At 42.7% G+C, this 19,787-nt stretch overlaps 1 protein-coding gene across 3 annotated transcripts in view; it reads left to right on the top strand.

The window, feature by feature from the left end:
• The window catches only part of GALNT10 (polypeptide N-acetylgalactosaminyltransferase 10), an 87,705-nt gene that overhangs the window by 56,929 nt on the left and 10,989 nt on the right, over positions 1-19,787 (top strand). For all 3 annotated transcript variants that reach the window (XM_080555832.1, XM_080555833.1, XM_080555834.1), the window contains exons 5-8: positions 7,854-8,039; positions 9,958-10,141; positions 11,034-11,151; positions 18,413-18,520. In XM_080555832.1, coding sequence (XP_080411958.1) covers positions 7,854-8,039; positions 9,958-10,141; positions 11,034-11,151; positions 18,413-18,520 — 596 coding nt within the window. The remainder of the gene's footprint in view (positions 1-7,853; positions 8,040-9,957; positions 10,142-11,033; positions 11,152-18,412; positions 18,521-19,787) is intronic.

The following is a 19,787-nucleotide window of genomic DNA, read 5'->3' on the forward strand; positions in this document are numbered from 1 at the left end:
TTCCTCTGACTCATTCATTCCCTGTGCATTTGTTCTGTTTTGAAGCCTGCTGATTGCAGAGGAGTTGTGTTGAGTTGGTTATGTCCTGTGAGTAAACTTCTGAAACGCTTTTACACCCTTGCTTGTCTCTGCAGTGCTCAAAAAGCAATTGATAATATGGATTAAAGGCAGTTAAAGATTAATTTAGTCTCGTGATTTTTAATTCCAGTAGGGAAAGTGAAGTATAAACTTTCAGGATCCTGAACCAGCGTGTGGCGCATACATGAGCCTCTGACTACTGTCAGTGGCGATGCCATTGGTGCAATAGCTTGTCTTAACGATTTTCAGTGCTTTCATCTGCCCATGCAGTATTTCTCAATTTAGTGAAAGTATATTAGCATTGAGCAGGAGTACAGACATCCCCATGGTTAAGCAGCTAGATAATCAAAAACACCAGTTTGGCCTCAAGATGAGGGCACAGATTCCCCACTTTAAAGGCAGTATTTGGGACAGTAATGCCCTTCCTGCTAGTCACCATGGCTACATCTAACTTGTGCTGAATATTAAGTGTGCTGCAAGGAGTTTGCTTCTGTTTCAGCTGCTGCGAAGGCTATGTAGCTGAAAAACTGTAGCTATGTAGTATGTCAGCAAAATATTCTCTGGTATCAAAAGCAATTAACAGGGAAATAACTGAATCACAAAATCACCTCTTTAGATCAAATATAGTCAACAGAGGAGGAAAAAAACTAAGTGGGTGCTTTAATCTTGATACATATTTAATGAAATTGGAAGGGAGAAGAGTAAACTAATGAGAATGACTGTTTCATCCTAGGAAAGACTGGTGCAGAAAGAGAAACTAATATTGTAAATGAAGTAGGGAGTCAGTATGGAAGATGTAAGAACTGATGCATACAACACAGGCTGGCTCCACTGTTCTTAACGAACAAAAGGTGCTTAAACCTTACAGCATGAAGGAAGGATGAGTAAATGATTTTTTTTCTGGATTCCCTCAGGAAGAAACAGTACAAATTAAACTTTCCTGAAAGAATAAAAGGCTATGCCATAGCTAAGATGATCATTCCTTATGTATTTCCCTCGTTGGGAAATGCAGCCTATACTAAACTTTCCCTGGGGTCTAGGTGTATTTATATGTTATGCCATTAAGTGAATTTTCTCATTTCATGGTTAATCCTTTATCTCTGTTCACTCCCATTATCTCCTGAAAACATAACTGAGCAGGGTTTGGATGTCAGCTCTAGGGTGGAGGAAGCTATGAGAAAGTTCCCTTTACAAATTCAGGAAGTTATTGATACGTGTAAGGCATCTGAAGTCTAAACAACTTGAGTTTATGAAAGCATGCAGCACAGGTTTGCACATGTGGCCTTTGCCCCCAGCAACTTGCAGTCCGCCTTATTTCTTAGGTCTTCTACTTTTGTGCATTTTATTGTACATACAGTTAACATTTCTGTCAGTGAACATCTAGGAAGAGAACAAATATTTCCAGAAACCTAATTATATAATATACAGTCTCTGTATATACAGCGAATATACAGTCTATACAGCTAATATATATAATATACAGTCTCTGTATATTATATGTATTAGCAAGTAGGGTGGTACAGCTTCCCCAGGGCTGAGACCCAACACTGATGCAGGGTGTGCTGTGAAAACTGGGCACAGTCCCCACTGCCAGCGAAGCAGGACAGAGTGTTGGCAGAGCGCAGGTCTGCAGAGCTAAATGTCATTTTTAGGCAGTCTACCACAGAATTATAATTAGGGAAGCAACAGCTATTGATATTCTCCCTTCCCAGGCCTTTTCTTCTTCCTTTGTAAGAAGATTCTGCTTGGAAGGCTGTGATCAGCTTAATCAGTTGCTATTATTGGGACTGGCGTTCACAGTAATTTATTAAATCAGTTTATTATCCTCTGAAACTTCACTGATCAGAGAGTGAAAACACTGAAGGAAAATTAAAACTAGTGTAAGTGCTGCCTGTTTGCATAACAGCACATTTGCTGTTTAAAAGGATTACTCATCTGTACCAAAACAGGGGGAGAAGTTAATTTCAATGATGTAGAGCTTTCTATTTCAGGGAGGCCTGACTTGCACATTGTGATAGATTCAGGAAGAAGTATAATTCATTCTTAAATTGTTAAACAGCACGTTAGGCCCAAGTATCTAAGTAAAGATGAATGGGCTCGTTTGTAATCTTAAATGAGCATGTCTGCATGTGGGAAGGTTGGGACAGGAGGCTGGGATAACCAGTAAACAAAGGCTGGGCAAACAGTTGCTTTTGGTGCTTAGAGAGTAACCAAAATAACCTCAGGGAAAGAAAAACTAGCCCTGTGTGGCTGCAAGGAGATCTCACAGGTCCTTCAGTTCTCCTGTGCCATGTGCCCTACAGCTGGAGGGAGAAAGTTCTCCGGATTTCCAGAGTGTAGCAACTTCCCTTTCTTCAGCAACTTTCATTTCTTCATAATCTAAGTATTTCAGCAGGAGGAAGGGCAGAGGGAACTTCCATGGCATCTGAATAATGCAGGAAGGTGTCTGGGAAGGTTCCTGGTTTCTGCAGCGCTGCTCAGTCTGATGAGGGCGATAGTACTCATAAGAGCAAGGGCACTGGTGTCACAGGTGTGCTGTACAGTGTGAAATGCAGAAGCCGAAGCTGATAGGTCTGAAGTAACACATGAACCATGAAACACTGCACTAGCAGAATTAGAGAGGGAAACACTTCCCCTGTCCTTTCTCTGGGCATAAATCTTTGTCGTAGTTTCAAGCCCTGACTGGTACTTACAGTGAATTAATTTGTTTCTATGCCCAGATCACAAAATTGTTACCCCATTCCCTTCCAAATATTGCAGAGGTCTTACAGGGACATGTGCAAGAAGTCTTTGTGCCAACCACACCATTGTCATACAAGCTCTGCGTTGAGGCCTAGAAGCCTTACCCTGCCCTCCTCTGCAGAGGACACTTCTTCCTGAGTGAAAGTAAAGTATTATTTTTTTCTGCAGATACTGTGAGTTCAGGCATCTGTGAAAATAAAGGTTTCGTGGAATGGGACCAAAACAATCCGCTGTCTTTTCAGTCCTGTGACCAGTTAATAACCTTGACAACTCAAAAGCCTGAGCAATGGCCGCATGATTCAAAATGTTTGACTCAAACCCTTCCAAGCACAGAAAGCAGATGTGCCTCGAGCACCTCTCAGTTGCCTGTCAATCCCTGCAGCTGGAGGTGAAGGCCTTCTCCATCAGCCAGGCTCCAGAGAGTCCCAAATTACCACTGACCATGAGGCTGCCCTGTAAGAGCCCAGTGTCTTCCTCGAAGCAACACCCACCTCTGTGTCTCAGGAGACAATGACCAGACCCATCAGCTCTGCTTCCTGCAGGGCCCCTACTTAAAAGCAAAAACAAGCTCTGGGCTGCCCAGCAGGCCTGATGTGAGCACTTCTCATCAGTGCTCTCGGCTGCCTGGCAGCAGCCTGCTGTGTGTGCCCAGCTTGCCTGGGGAGGGAGGGATGCAGAGCTGCACGTAGCAGTGGGTTTTGTAGCTGTGTCCCCATACGCAATTGCTTCTAAGCAGGTGCTTCAGCTCTTGGTGTGTGATTTGTGGGAGGGGAAAGGGCACAGAACAGATGAGGCTTCATCTGTTAGCTGTGGCAATACAGTAGCGTGCTGCTGTCTGCAAAACCACACTGTGTAAGCTCAGGGGAATACAGTTCCTTTGTGTCCCGTGGCAGCTATTGGGGGGAATAGTTGTTTAACTTAAAGTGTACAGGCAAAACAGTGTTTAAAGACACGTTAAAAACTTGACAACCGCTGAATCTTGTTCACTGATATTTGAGGGAAAATACTTTTGGTCCAAGCCAAATCAATTCAAAATAAGCTATAAAGCTACCGGTGGCTTTGCACCTGCCTCTGTGAAAACGTGGCTGAGCCACTGTTCCCAGAAGAGATGGGGAGGGAACCTTCCCTCTGGGAGAAGATCCAGCCACGGCTGTGTGGAGACAGGCTGCGTGGTTTGCAGGGAGAGGATGGGCTCAGGTAAATTCTGCTTTCCCTGAGCAGTTGAGTCCTATGGATCCTGGGACTGCAGTACCTTGTTAAGCTGATCTGTGCTGTGGATCCATGTCTATGTTGCCCTGTTTCTCGTGTATTTGCCTCTCTAAGCTTTAAAGAAGATAATCCTTGGGCTTCTCTGTCCATGTCCAGCTTCTACATATGTTTGGTTTTGAAGAGGTAATGTTTCCTGTGTGCCTGTTCGGTAAGGAAATGTGCAGTGGCTGGGGTGAAAGCTCAGCTGGATCTAAGAAATCCCAGCCTTGGAAAGTCCTTACCGTGCTGCCGGTGCTCACCTAACGGCATCCGAGGGTCGCTCTGCTCGGATGGTGAGGCCAGAAGGAAGAAATGCAGTAGGCAGACCACAGGAACGTGTCCTAGGGAAAAAAAATCTTTGGGACCGCTTACCTTAAGCAGGCCTGCTGAAGCTTCCCTTCTTTCTTTGCACAGATTTTTATGTACAGTTCAATATAAAGAAAACTATTTCTTGACTGGTGGTAGTTTTAAGTAGTTCTTGGCTGGCACTGTTAATGTATACACTGTATATCAAGTTTATAGCAAGGTCTGTTAGCAAGCTACCAGCCTAGTTTTTAATCTAGAGATAATCTTACTCTCGTTTATATGTTTGGGCTATATTACTTTGCCCAGAGTAAGCACAGCCATTGGAATCCATCCAGCTCACCTAACAACTTTCATTAAAGAAAATTGTCCTTATAATAAAAATTACTCAGTGTGACAAGACGCCATAATATATTTTTTAAAGCCTCATAAAATTTTGTAGCAGTTAATGCCACTTGTTTATTTTGTGAGATTTTCTTTTAAAAGTAAAAATTGACTTAAGTGTGACGATATTTGTAATAGAATGAAACAAACATCTTCCGTCTGGGCTCGTGGAGGTCAGGCTGGAGCAGGAATAGAGCAGGGTTAAGGAAAAAAGAAAAACTGCTCTTTGAAACGTGCATTTCCCTGTGTTTTGTATTTTGTTTGTGAGGTTGCTTGAAAGTGTGAGTTTTCAGTAAAGGGAAGTAGATATGTTAATAAAGTCTTCTAGCTTGCTGTTCATGATATGTGAGTCTTAAACTTATAAAACGCAATGATCATGCATGGATTTTTCTACAGCTATTGGGAGCAGCTTATCTGAGCATCATCTCTCCTAGCTACAAGGACTGCACTAGATACGCGTGGGCACTGCATCAGTGAGAATAGGCATGTGCAGATATAGTACCTGGAGCCTGTCCTTGCCTCTTCCATCCATCAGAGATACAAGACGACTTCTAGTCTGTGAGGCATTTCTTACCAATGCAGTGTAGAGCAGGCCACTTGCTACAAGCATGAAATGCTTTGGTGTACGGTGTTTTTTTTTTTCCTATGGAACAAGGTAGAGCAGTGTAGGAACTGCTAGGCCGCCTGCGGGTGTCATTACAGAAGAAATTGGAAAACAAACCAGGGCGGTTCAGAAAGGTAGATGATGCCAAAATATAAAATCTGCAGCACACAGGTGGAAGACAAACCTCTGGGATTTTTCACAGTCTCATATTCTCATTTACGTTGAAACAGAGAGTCACGGGAGATGTATGAATATTTTCCACTGTTTTGGAGCCATGGATTTTTTTTGGACTTTCCCATGTTTTGTAGCTCTGGTTTAAATAAATATTGCAGGATCTAATCTTGCAAATGCTACCGTATCTGGAGTTACTGGTAGGGGAATCAGATCAGACACAAATCTTTTGTGTGACAGTTCCCTCCTTTTATTATAATGAGCACTGGCAGCTACTCTTTTACCTAACTTGTCTTTGGTAGAATTATTAGGCCATACCTTATAGTTTTTGCTTGAAGTGAGGACTATTTTTCTCTTCTGTGATAACCTGACAATGGCAAAGGATGATCTGTGATGTTAGACAACAGTGGCGGTTGCCTTTTTTTTCCTCTCCTCTTTATTTTTTTTCTTCTTTTTAAGTCTACCCACTACCTCATGAGGAAGGCAGCTGTACTAATAATGAACCTAGTCTCTATAGAATCTTCTTACTTGAAAAATCTGTAATTGAGTGGACCAAAATTCTGGTTGCTTGTGAAGATCTGTTCATAAGGGCCTTGAAAAGGATGATGAAAAAGCGTGCTAGACAGCAAAAAGTACTAAAGGCTTTATTGAGCAGGCAAACCTATGTAGATATTGTGGGACAATTAGACTTGTTAGGCCAAAGAGTAAAATGTATTTGTGAGAATAAAATCCTGGGGAATGTTAAATAAAGCTTTGAAAAAGGTAAAGAGCTTGCTAGCAATACCTCCAAAGAAAAGAAGTCAATTTGGGTTATCTTTCAATGAAGGTAGGTATAATTGCTTGAAAGGGGAGGTGCAGAACTTAGGTAGTCATAGGGATTTTGCCTGCTTTTTCTTCCAGCAACTAAAACCCTAAAGCATAACTGTTGGGTCAGCACCATGCAGGAGAGCTCATAACTTAGTTATTTGCCCTGTTCCTCTTTTCAGAGAGCTATTCCACTACTGGGCTTCCCTGGCACCCTATTCAGGGGTGCTTTTATACTGTCTGCCTTTTCAGCCCTTACCTTTTGTGCCTGTTTTGGAGTCAAGGAGGACTCCACTACACAGCCTGCTGGTACAGGGCGTTGGTGTGTGTTATAGGACCACTTGCTGCACCTAGGCAAGCTCCTGCTTGATTCCCTGGGGTCAAAGTATATAAACCTGCAAGGTTATTTGGCTTTGAATGATCGATCGCTTCCGTTGCAGTTTTTAGTGTATGAGATTTTAAGATTAGCTAATTGCTTAGATTTGACTGGCTGGCTTTTGCTTAGAGAGGCTTGTCTCCTTGATCTTTGGCTGATGGCAGCAGATAGTACGAAGCATTAATGAACAGTCCCTGGCACACTGTGAATGGGGTTTGCTGTCAAGTCAGAACTTCAGATGCCTGAGATCCACCCATTAGTGATTAGGCTAGCATCAGCTCTTAGCCCATTTTTAGGATTTTCTTTGGTGCTTTGCTCTTTGATGTAAAGACAGCTGTATGCCCCTCACTCTCTATGTAGACCAAGCTTTTATTTCCACATCTAAACAAGCTATCCATTGTTTTGATCACTCAGTAATCTTTTTCTGCAGCTTTTCTATCTGCATTCTTGTTAATCATGGTGACTGCAAATGTTTGTGCTATTTCAAATGTGGCTCCAGTCCATATTCAGTAGCGTGAATATTTCCGTATTTAAATGCAAATATCTCCTCTGATAAGCATTTTATGTAGCCATCCAAATATATACAGAGGCTCTGACTGCCTTACTGGCTTGGAGGGACATCTGGCTAGGCTTTTTGCTCTTTTTTAATCTGTGCATGAGTGGATGGTCCTGTTTTGTGTTTAGAAGAAACCAAACACAACTTAAATGCACTGAGTGCAGTTTAATTCTAAAAGTAAATTGTTCTGCGTCTCTTCAAAGCTACATTATTTTTCTGCAAAATGCCGAAGAATCCCTGCAGCCTGTTCTGATGAAGTTCTCCCAGAGGTCTGCTAGTTGACTTTTTTCTTTTCCCCTTTCTCTGCTTCTTTCCTTCTTTGTCCTTTACTCCTCCATCTTCTCCTGGTCCCTTTTTTTTTTTTTTTAATTACTCCTAAAGTTTGAGAACATCTTCGGCAGTCTTGTTTAAGACGTTACGTTTAAACTTTGGGTTTGAACAGAATTATTCTTATTTCTTTTTTCTTGTTACTGTATTTGTTAACTGTTCAGGACCTACCTTCCAAAGGCATTGTTTTCTGCTAAAGAAAGAACTGCATCTTGAAGAAATTACTTGCTATAGTGTTTTACTTCCTCGTTTTCATACAGAACACCTGAAGAAACGCCTGGAAGATTATATGGCCCAGTTCCCAAACGTGAGAATCCTCCGAACCAAAAAAAGAGAGGGGCTGATAAGAACTCGGATGCTGGGGGCCTCCATGGCAATAGGGGATGTCATCACCTTCTTGGATTCCCATTGCGAGGCCAACGTCAACTGGCTGCCGCCCCTGTTAGGTAAGCATGGTGGTGCTGAGTGTTGTACGTGGCTGCAGACTGAACTGGTAAAGAGCTGGCAACACATATCTGTGTTGAGTTTTTTATTTCTACCTGCTGCTGTATCCTCACGCTGTGAGTAAATGGACAAAAGCACGAAATATCTTAAAAAGGAAGAGAAAAAAAAAGATAAGTGAACTGTTGGCAACTTGTTGCCTTTATTTCAAGATTTTTTTTCTGTGCTAGACTCTTCAAAAATCCTATTATATGCTTAGTTTAATTAAAGAGTAAAGATCATATTCTTCTATTTCCTCACTAAACAAAATCTTAAATAATTCACAGCTTGATAGAAGAGTAAACTATAGCATGGTCATTCTGCGGCTTGCAGAGAGGAATTGCTGTATGATTCAGAAAAGATCTTTATGTACAGATTTTAAGTAGCTTCCAGGTTTTTTCTCCTGTATAACTATATTCAGCTTCATAGTCTGCTACCTTGTGGAAAATACTTCTTGTGCATAACAGCTGCTGGTATGTATTTGTGGAAACGTGTAGTCCTTTCCAAGGCAGTGCTCCATCTTTAAGGAGGCATCAGTTTTACAACGTTAGTTTGTCTCAAGGATGACAAATTGAAAGGACAGTGCCTTCTGTATCTGGTATCTCTGTGCCTCTGGCCAGCACCACCTCTAGTCAGGTGCTTCTTGAGGAAATTTCTGTTTAAGTAGCGAGCTCCCTTTTTTGTTTGTTTTTGCAGTGCTCAGCTGAGTGGAATGATGCTATCTGGATTTTGTGCTTGTTTTGGAGGGGTGTGTTCTCTGTGATCTGTGCCCTGCTGTAGATTTGGTAGGTTTTCCAGTTGTACGCACTGCTCTTCCCACGTTATTTAGAGTGGGCATCTGGCAGTATCCAGGTCACTTTGGCTGCCAGATACGATGCTGTATGAAAGTAGAAACTTTCCCCTAAAGAAAACCAAACTCCTTTACAGCCCTATTGCAAGCGATGTGTCCAAGAGCTCTCTGAGGTGTGGCTTTGTGGAGTACGCTGGCAGCAGCAGTCAAGTGGAGGTTTGAGAAAGAAGTCAGATTTGTCAGCAGAATTGCTAGATGGTAATGCTGTTGCTTTCACAACAGTTTGTATCTGGTAATAACATAAAACATTCGCTGCTTCTTGAGCCCTAGGGAGGGAGGGCAGAATTAGCTCAAATGCCATTTAAATGAGAACATGTACAGTGAGCTTTAATTTTGAAGCACAGAAAGGATTTCTGTTAGACGTGTGTTGGAAGCTGAGACATCGTTTGTCGCCTCGGCTCTGAAAGTTAACTTCCAACAAGAGACCTTCTCAGTAATAAAGTATTTAAGAAGTTCCAGATGTTTATTCAGGAATTAATCCTGTTTTGTATTATTTGATTGGAAGAAAAGGCTGAGAGGAGGAGGTGAACTTGCATTTCTTGAGCCTGCTGAGAGTAGTTATGCCATTAGTCTGGATTGCTTCCTGCCAGATCCTGGCATAGCAATTAAAGCGAGGTGGTACAATGGGTTATTGCCCTGGTTTTGAATCTGTGCAGAAAGGGTTCACATCCCGGTCACTTGTTAAAATGAGGGCTGTTAACTAAGTACGTACCAGATTGTCATTTTTTTTTTAACCTGGTGGTTTGGGTATCTGTGGTGGCATGTCTGTGTCTTTCTATTCTGCCTCAGCGTGATGGTCACGATAGCAAGAGTGCTGGGTGTTTTGATGTCAATAGTTTTAGCTCTAATATCCCAGCTATCTCAGAAACACCAGATAAATTGACATAAATTGGAGCATCTGCTCAAAAGAGAATGAAAGGGAAGAAAGCTATATTGCTCTCGGACATGTTCGTATTTTGGTGCTCTTTTCGGTAATTTGATGGTCAAAAGAACCAGCTGGTGCAGGTCTTCTAATGTGTTTCTCCAATCTTCAGATCGCATTGCCCGAAACCGCAAGACTATCGTTTGTCCAATGATCGATGTTATTGATCATGACCACTTTGGATATGAGACTCAGGCTGGAGACGCAATGCGAGGTGCATTTGACTGGGAGATGTATTACAAGAGGATCCCTATTCCTCCTGAGTTACAGAAACTCGATCCCAGTGATCCCTTTGAGTAAGTTACTGAAACGCAGCGTGCTAAGAGCTGGCTAACAAAATAACGCCCTGCTACAGGGTTGGTTTACACCTCCGTGTATTAGAAACCAGAAGCTGATTGTAAGCTACTTGTTTTTTGGCAGCTGTTTGCTTTGTTGATTTAAAAGAACTGTATTGTGTAGTAGCTGTGAACACTCTCCTTTTCATTGCTATTTTTGCCACCTTAATTCCCGCAGAAGTTAACATTTCATTTAAAACTGTAATGTGTAACATTTAATGTGGTCATTTATTACTGAGATCTTTCAAACATAACTTAGTATCCCTAATGCTCTGCCAAAAACAACAAGCCAGTGGCAGCTTATATGTCATTCCCAGGTGGGGGGAGAAGAAAACCTAGCAGAATAATTACAGCAATTTTGATGATTGCAGTGCATTGCAGAAGTAAATCTGTGATCAAGTTATGTTCTGCTGTTGCTGTGCTTGCCAACATTGAGACAGTTCTGCTGTCCTTTTTACTTCTGCAGCATAAAGAACAACAACAAAAAAACACCCTTGGAGGTCAAGCTCAATGACTTGATCGTACTACTGAGACAAAGAGCACTAATGTGCAGGATATGGGTCCCTCTGGAAGAGGTTATGTTCTGTCACTTAATGGTGAACTCTCCTGCCTCTTTGGAGGAGAGGCATTTATTGCTTCTGAAATGAGCCTGCTCTGGTCCTCCTTATTTGCAAGTGGGAAATTACTAGATAATGCAAAAACAATTGCTTGTTCCTGCAGGGCTGCAAATGCACTGTGAACTCCGGGTGGTGAAAAGAATGTTTGTGAAATCTTGCTTTTGTTTTTTAAATGTTTAGCTAGAGATCTGTATCTTTGAATATGTTTGTAATATGGAGTCTGGTTTTTCCTTAAGGTCTCCTGTAATGGCTGGAGGACTGTTTGCAGTCGATAGAAAGTGGTTCTGGGAGCTGGGAGGGTATGATGCAGGTCTGGAGATATGGGGAGGAGAGCAGTATGAAATATCCTTTAAGGTGAGCTATTTTCTCTGGAAATTACTTTTGTTTTGAAAAGTAAGAATTGTTCTGAGACACAGAATGTGAATGATCTATCTTGTCCTTGCTTTTGCGTGTGACTAAAGGTGAAAGAGCTGGGAGTAGTAAGATAGTGTGCAGAAGAATCAGCGATGATGAGGGTCAGTTTTGGAGCGTTAGCTGGGGTGCCCCCGTTCTGTGGTCACAGCTGCAGATGCATGTGCTCTTCCCAGCAAGGGTAAGTCAGCTTGCGTGGAGCTATCTGTAACTGTTAGGCTTTTTGCACTCACCCTAGCAAGAAGATGAAATATTCTCCTTAAGTGAAAGGGATTCAGGCATCTCATTGCTCGCCTGGTTGGGTACCTCAGGCCTGAACTTGAGTTTCCCAGCGATGAGAGTAACTTACTGTCTGTGCTCAATCCATCTGAGTCCTGGCTGCGAGGAACCGAGCCTATTAATTACCCTGAAAGAAATCATCAACAATTGGAATAATAGCGCTGCTGCTGGCAGTGACTTCACATCATTATCTACCTGGCATGGGGACAGCTCTGTTACTTACTACTTGATCAAGCTGCTCAGTTCGAGGGCTTTAAAGTAAGAGTTAGCCAAAAGCGCATATTAATAGTAACAAGTCACTGTGACCCATAAAGACCACTGGTAGCTGTGTTATCATGGAATATGGCACTCTGAAATACGCTCTAGGAAACCCACTGGGATGCCCCACATCGCTTCTTTTCAGTGGTGGGAATCCTTCCCATAGCCTGTGGAGGATTAAGTAAAGATTTCAACATTTAACTTGGGGCCACAACATGGTTTCTCTTTCAGAGATTGAATATATGGTGGATATGGAATATCTGGGTGTATGAATATATCTCATAGGTGTCTGGATGCCACTGAACTAAGCTAGTTGGCCTCAGCACAGGCCCAGAAGTCAGCAGCAATGCTAGTATAGTGCACAGTTTAGCTTCAGCAACTGAAATTTTTTATCTGTCTACCTTGACAAAAAGTCATGGATGATCTCTAATAAAACGGATTCTGAGATCTCAATGCCTCTATGCAATTCAAGGTGTATCAAGCTATATACAGCAAGCCGTATTACCATGTGTATGTACAACGTACCACCATACAGCAAACAATTTTTTTCATTCACAAAAAAAACCACGAACTACTAAAGCCACGGCGGAGATCCCTTCTCCTCTGTAACAGCATCAGGGAGGGAGGGAGGGACTCGCTCTTTGGGGATGTCATTACAGGTAGAGCCATTTATTCTTTGTGTTGCATGTAATGAAATTGTGTAACGGTGTCATTCACTGCAGGAGGGCTAGTGACAGTATTCAGCCTCTTTTCCTCGGCCCTTTTCAAAAGTGCTGGTTTCCAAGAGTGATGACACTGGCTGGGCAAGCCCTTTGTCTCTAATGCCCCAGCAGACAGTCACACTGCTTGATCTGCAGGAAATAAGACTGCTTCATTCATCTGTTTGCTTATCCTCTCTGAAGCACGCTGTGTTTTATTTCAGTCCAAAGATGGTAATTTATGGAGGGATAAGTTTGCTTTAATTAATCTCTTCAGAGAACCCCTTTTTTTCTTTCATTGTGCAACAGAAAAATGAAGTTTTAACCGAAAGAGGCTCGGTATATTTTCAGAAATTGAGATAAATTTGATACATTCATCTGTGGCTGATAGATTTAATAATTCTGCTGGAATTGCAAGAATAGAAGGTTTGTTCATAGAATTTATGAAGCTATGACATTTCCTGGAGAGCTTAGAGCTATGTTCTTACCTTTAGAAGCAGACTGAGATTTTGTAATTAAAGGGACACTGTCAAATAATTTAAAGCTTTGGGTATAGACGTGGGGTACCTACTTTCACATTATTTATTATCTAATGCGAATTCAGATTCTAAGTGTGCCGAATTTACAGCTCAGCTTTAACAAAGAGTCCATTCCTATGGCTGGGAGTTGTGGGTGCAGGTAATGGTGTATACTGGTGGTCTTTGAACCACTGCATCATCTCTGGCCTTCTCAAGCCTCACCAGGAGGAGATTTTTTTTTTCCCCTTCAAACACACTCTTTTTTCGGCCACATATGGACTGTACTTTACAGTTTTTTGCCTTTATTTTAAAATCCAGAACTATTTTGCTGAGAGACTGCAAATAAACAAGTTTATTTAGGAGCCTCTTGCCTTTCTGTTCTACGATCATATGTATTTCTGTCGTCAGCTAGCTCTGCTGCATTCATAGAGGGGAACGTTCAGGCTGAAAACAAGCCAGCAGAGAAACCATCAGTCTTTAGCACCTCAGGAAACATTTAACCAGGGGATGGATCAAACTCCATTAATAAAAGCCTTGTTTCTTGGATGAAGTGTGTACACAAAGCTTCACTAGAAAACATAGCATACAGTGGGGACAAAAAAAATTTAGGCAAATGTTAAATTAGAAACAAATTTCCTAACTTGGGTCCTAACCCTAAGCACTGGCAAGCAATCTCAATCCCTTAAAACAGGAATTTCTAGATTAGAAACAACAGAGTCAGTCTAACCGTTTAGGACAAAAACGTGCACTTCTGACTTGTGTATATCCAGAATAGCTCAGTGTATATAACCCAGTTCTTCGAAAGGTCTTCCTATGTCAGGTCATGTTCAAGTGCAACAGGAAGATTTCAGTCTGGAATTTTAGTCGCTGGCATTACACCCGTTCAAATGAGCTGCATCCTTTTGTGAACCCTGCGTGCAGGATGCTCCAGGCGAAGTGCTCTGCGGGTCTGCGTGGCGCGAGAACCATTTTCCTTCATCTCAGTGGATTAACAAATATTAACCTTTGAGTGCATTCTTGCATTTTGAAGAAAGGATAAAAAAGCATGCACAAGTGTTTCTGTGCAGCACTGGCTACATTTCCTTTCTGCTGTCCCTAACTCTACAGCCCTAGTTTTTCTGTTCAGTGGTCACTTCTGACACTGTTTCTGGTTGTATCAATGAAGTTAGTGCTGATTGTGGCCTTCGCTGCTTATTCCAGGCACATACTCGTGCTGCTTTCCAGCAGCTCACGTTTGCCCACACTGAAACAGGCCTGGCATTTTGCTTTTTCTTTTCTTAAGCAGCACATCCTGCTTAACTCTAAGGCTCTCAGCTGCGGTAAAGGGTGGCTTCTTTCTCCCTTCCTATCCCATTGATGCAGAGATCAGTTTCAGACTGTCAACTAGAATTTTTGCTCCCTGTTCACCCTATGTGCTTGAGTCAGATTTCGGAGTAGCCTTCTACCAAGCACCAGCAGGAGAATGGACATGCACACACCCCTGTCCGCCTGTGAAATGCAGTTATTGGAGAGTGCTATCATTAATCTAAAATGCTCCAGACGATAAGGAGGAGCCGTGCTGGTGTGTGTTGTGCAAACACACAGATCCCAGCGCCTCTTTAGTCACCTCAATCTTTTACAGAGCCATAAGTCCCAGCTGTAACGGCAGCTGATGCTTACAATGCAGAGAATTACAATTTTCCTGAATTACTGTTTGCCCTTGCTTTCATCCTCTCACTTACCTCGTTACGCAGAGAACCCCCTTGGCTTTTCCTCCGTGTCCTTTTCTTCCCACCTTTCAGTGTATGCTCAGACATCCAGCCAGCTTCTCTCCATTGATCCACCCCATGCTCTTTATATTTGTTGTGCCTTGCAGAAGCAGCTTTCTTTCCAAGGCTTGGCTCACTCTTTTGTGTGTGCGCGCTTTTGTGTTTTTTTCTTCCTGTCTTGGGAAGCATTGGCTCATCGTGCTGCAGTCTCTGGAAACCATAAACCTTGTACACCCAGATAATTTGTGTTCACACACCAACTGCGGTATTGTATTGTGTGTTTGAGAGGAGAGGTTTAGCTAGCTGTCTTACGTGACATTGTTTTCTGAAATGGCAGAACGGGAATTGGATCAGAATAACATTCCCATGTAGAGAATAGGTGGCGTGTTATCTTGTGCTTTCATAGCAGGCTAGCTAAGTCAAAGGCTCTTGAGTCACTCTATGAATATGGAGTTATGGCTCCCCAGGCCACTGAGAAGACAGAAATAATACCACCTGTGTTATTTACTTCTCCTGTATATGCTTTAATGGTTAGGCTGAGATTGTAGCCATAGAAAAATCTGCTGCAGTATTCCCACTGACCTCACTGTAGCCGGGTTTTCAGCTAATTCCAGCAGATCTGTCAGCTGCTAGATTCCTAACTCAAAATGTAGATTGGTGAAATTGTGCCTGGGGAGGAAGAGAGATTTCCTGCTCTCTCCTGATGAGATCTGATTAGACCATTTTGTAAAGCCCAGCCTGCCGGACCAGCTTTAATTCTTGTTCTTGCGGCGTTGCAGTAAATTGTTGTTTGGAATTAAGTGCATCAAGCTCAGGCTCTGATGTCTGCTGTCATGTCAGCCAGAGAGGTGAGGCACCAGCTCACCCTTTAATAAAACTGCAACGAAAAAAGAAAAGCAGCTGGCTCCCCGGCCTAAGGAGGACGCAGTAAGCGGCAGGCAGTGTTACAGCAGAGGCACCAGGAGCTCCCCCCAGACCAGCGCCGTTTCAGCTGTTTGGCAGCGCTGTATTTTTAGCAGTGTAAGTTCTGATGTGTCATGCCTGTGAACTGTGGCCTTGTTTAAGAACAACCAAATATTGCCAGCTGAGTGGAAGTGTTCTCTCAGCTAGCGCGCAGCTATTTTGGGTTTGCTTCGCTAGCAGTTATTCCTTGACAGGCCCTCAAATGTGATTCCCCTGACCTTTAACTCTAACTTTCTAGTGCTTTTGTTAGCTGTGTTTTACTGATACATGTCACACTCTTCCCCTCTCTCCTTTCTTCCAGTTTTATAGATAAGGGCTGGTAATTGTCTTTATGGAGGTTGTAATGAGTTCTGTCACCGCACAAAGAAGCTTGCTAATAAAATAAATCAAAGCAGCAATGAATGAATGGAAAGCACGCTTTTAAAATTAGATTTGTACTGCAAGTGCCACACTGTCACTTGCAGCATGAGACAATATTAAAAAAGCACTGAGTTGGCAAAGTACCTGGAAAGGGTCGCGGAGGTCTGCTAGCAGGAATTACGAAGCCTTCTGCTGGCTCCACGCGGCAGCGTTGCAGCATCACTGGGGAGTAAATATTTTAAAGCATGATTAGGAAAGGAGCATGTAAAACTGATCTTAGATTTTACTTATGCAGTAAGTCAGTCGAGTGGCTTTTCTTATCGTATCATTACATGGGTTTATGCAGTGTCTTCTGTGTGCCTGGAGTCTTCTTGTACCAGCGAGGAGCTCTTGGCCCCACCTCTCATCGTTCTGTCTAGCCTCCCGTACCCCTTCATCCCGGTGTGCCATACAACGTTTGGGCAGGCAGCAGGGCTAACAAGCTGGTGTTTTCATTCAGGGTTGCTTTACCCTAAAACGCAGCTGGTTGTGAACCAACGGGGCTTACTTGTTGCTGGTGCAGTGTACGATGTGAAAATACAGGTTGGTGAGGGGTGTTTCCACCTGTGCAACTGAGCTCTAGGCTTTTCAGCTGTTCCTGCAGTTTTTTTATAGTTCCCAGGTTCCGGACAGATCTGTTGCAGCTCTTACAGCTTAGTACAAACCCTCTATGTCATAGAAACAAACAAAAAAATCCCAAATTCTTCTTTTCTCGGTCTACCTGTTAATATCCTAGTGGTGAAATCACATCATGGCCCTCTGTAGTAAAAAACACAGCAAACAGAGAGTACAAAGCATTTCTAATTCCACAAGAAACTTCACAGAAGCTGAGTGCAAGTTTCTTTTTTCATATTCATCCCTTCTGCACCAGACTCTTAAGACACAGCAGGGACAAAGGGAATGAAATTCTGTAGGAGTGTTTGTCAACTTTCTTCTTGTCTCTCTCTCTCACCGTAATGGCATGTAATTAAGTACCTTGAACTTTAGAAGTTGTCTGTGAAAAATATTCCACTAACTGAGAGCAACCAACCTCCATTAAGTTACACACAGTCAGCAAATGACTGTAATTATTAGGGCCAGTAGACAGAGCTGAAACTCCAGAGGACTTTAGTGTCAGAGCTAATAATTATGCAGCAGCCTTGGCCAAATATTTCTCTTCCGAGCTAAGTATTTAATATTGTCACCGTGGAATATTAATAGAATTGCCTGCTATGTGTGAAGCTGTTGGCTAAGCTCATCGTACGGTGAACTGTGGTGGCTCAAATTAGCCACAGTGAATGGAGAGCTCAAGAGCTCTGCGTCAGCTTGCAGCAGCAGCAGGCCTTCTTTAATACTGCTGCCTTGGGGGTATTAACGCAAGATGTAGGGACAAAACGAAGGCCATTCAATGTCGTGCTTCAAGAATTCAGAAAAGCATTTGGCTTGCGTAGCGAAGAGTGCTTTCTTTCACTATTGATTAGATATCTCTGGGAAGCACGTATCGATATATTTCTTAAACCTAATGGAGGAGATTAGCTGCTTCAGAAATGTCTCCTTTGGTTTCACTTGTTTGGGCAAAATGACTACACCCGGGCTATAAATAAGGAATAACAGAAAGTTGTTGCAGACTGTTGGCACAAAGTGAAGTCTTCCCAGATGGGGAAGGAAACTTCTGGGTGTAATCCAGACATTAATCAAGCCTCAAGGTAGTCATCTTTAACTAGCAGTGTGTTTCACTGACTTTCTGAGGACTTTTTTTAAGGCAAATTATGTTTTCACCAGGAAGGTATTTCTGCTTAATTGTAAGGTTGCAAGAGCAATGAGTGCCTGTCAGCAATAAAACCATAAGAGCGATATCCCAGACTTTGCAATGATAACCACCAGGAAAAGTAGCAGGTCTTTACTGCTTTCTGGCACTGGAGCAGGCTCGTGAATTCCCCAGAGCATTTTGCATAAGACCTGACCTGTACTGTAGACGTGGCCTCCCTTATAAACAATCTATAGCCAGGATCTTATATGGCAGTCCAGTTTAATCATTATGATCGCTATTGCTGTAATAACATATGTCAATTGAAAGTGTGCTGTTCTCTGGATTATTTTCTGTTCTTTCCTCTAAGAAACACAAAATTAAACTGTTTAGACATCGGGCTTGATAGTGCTTGCAGTAAATCAGGGCTTGCATGGCTCCAATCAAGTAGTTATAGGATTTGAGACTAAAGCAAGGAGGGAGGATATTTCAGAGAGAGTGTAATTTAAAGTTTAAAAAAAAAAAAATCGGGGTTAGGCTTTTTTATAACTTGAAAGTCTTTCTTGTTTTTTTCTCCATATAACCAAGAGTGAATCTATCTCTGCTGTTTCACAGGTATGGATGTGTGGGGGTCGTATGGAGGACATCCCTTGCTCTAGAGTAGGCCATATCTACAGAAAATACGTTCCTTACAAGGTTCCAACGGGAGTCAGCCTGGCAAGGGTAAGTGGCAGCAATGTTCCCCCTCACCCTGCGTGTGATCAGACAGCAGCCCCTTGGAAGGTTTGGCAAAGCAAAAGCTCTTCTATTTTCTCCATCTCTTAAGCTACAAAAGATGTCCATCCGCAATGTGACTGTGCCATTGTCTTCCGTTACCCCACAACGGGAAGAAAATTGAGGCTTGTAGTACACAAATTGTACTTGTACAAGGGTCAAATGGAGCAGTTGTTGCAGAGGAGGATGTCTAGCACAAAGGGAAGAGAGTCTAGGGAAGCTACAGACACGTACAGACAGCTCCATGCTCAAAATACCAGCTATTGCTAGGTGTTGAGAAAGAGCTTTGTAATCAGGCACTTGGTATGGAATCACCAATAAAAAAACAAGGTACAGTTTTATTTGTATAATAATTCAGTCATTTTAGTTGTGCTCTCCAAGAGCAGCAGGCTTCAGCATGCTGATTGTCTTTCGGTGATTGAAAGACCTCTCAGTTTCAAGCATCACAGACCACTGAATGAGCAAGCTGTAATTCTCTACGATGGAAGTTCTGTGCCATCTTATTTTTTAATCTAGCATACCCCAAAGAGGAAAGAGCCTTTGCTTATTGTGCAGTAGCTTTGTCCAATTAATTTCTCAAATTGAGAAGGGATTGCATTGCCCTCTGGTGGGGAGAAGAAAAATCATAGGAGCAGGAAGGCTGCAAAACTATAAACCACAGGAAGATACCTTGCTGTCATGCAGTCTTACAGCTTGCACGGTGTTAAAATGTTTCTCAGTTTAATAGCATTGCCCTAGTTATAGATTTGAGTTTATTGCCCAGCAATGACCTGTCAGAGGGACAGAGCATTCTCCTGTCTGTGCCATCTCTTCAGGAAGGAGCTATATATTTCTTTTGATTTGGTATTTAGCTCTTGCATACCCCCACAGTGCTGGAAGGAAATGGTGGACAGGTGCAGAGAAGGCTGTTTCTTGGCATCTAAGATTATAAAAGTCACCTTGAGGTGAACGCCTTCTCTCGTTTTGTGTAGGCCACACTCGGGGCAGGGTCGGCACGCTGCTCGTTCTTAACACCCGAATTTATTTTGGCAATGGGTGACCACTGCTGGACTGACTGCCTCCAAGCGAGGTGAGCAGTGCTGTTGGGTCGCTGAAGTCATGACTACACGTGGCACATTTCTGTGTGGCACCAGGACTGTCCCTAGTAATGTCAGAGAGCACTCCGAGGTCCGACGGTCTGCTGGGTGCCTGATGGCAAGCAGCAGGGCTGGCTCAG

The sequence above is a fragment of the Anser brachyrhynchus genome, assembly GCF_964034855.1.
Source record: "Anser brachyrhynchus genome assembly, chromosome: 14".
Classification (NCBI taxonomy): domain Eukaryota; kingdom Metazoa; phylum Chordata; class Aves; order Anseriformes; family Anatidae; genus Anser; species Anser brachyrhynchus.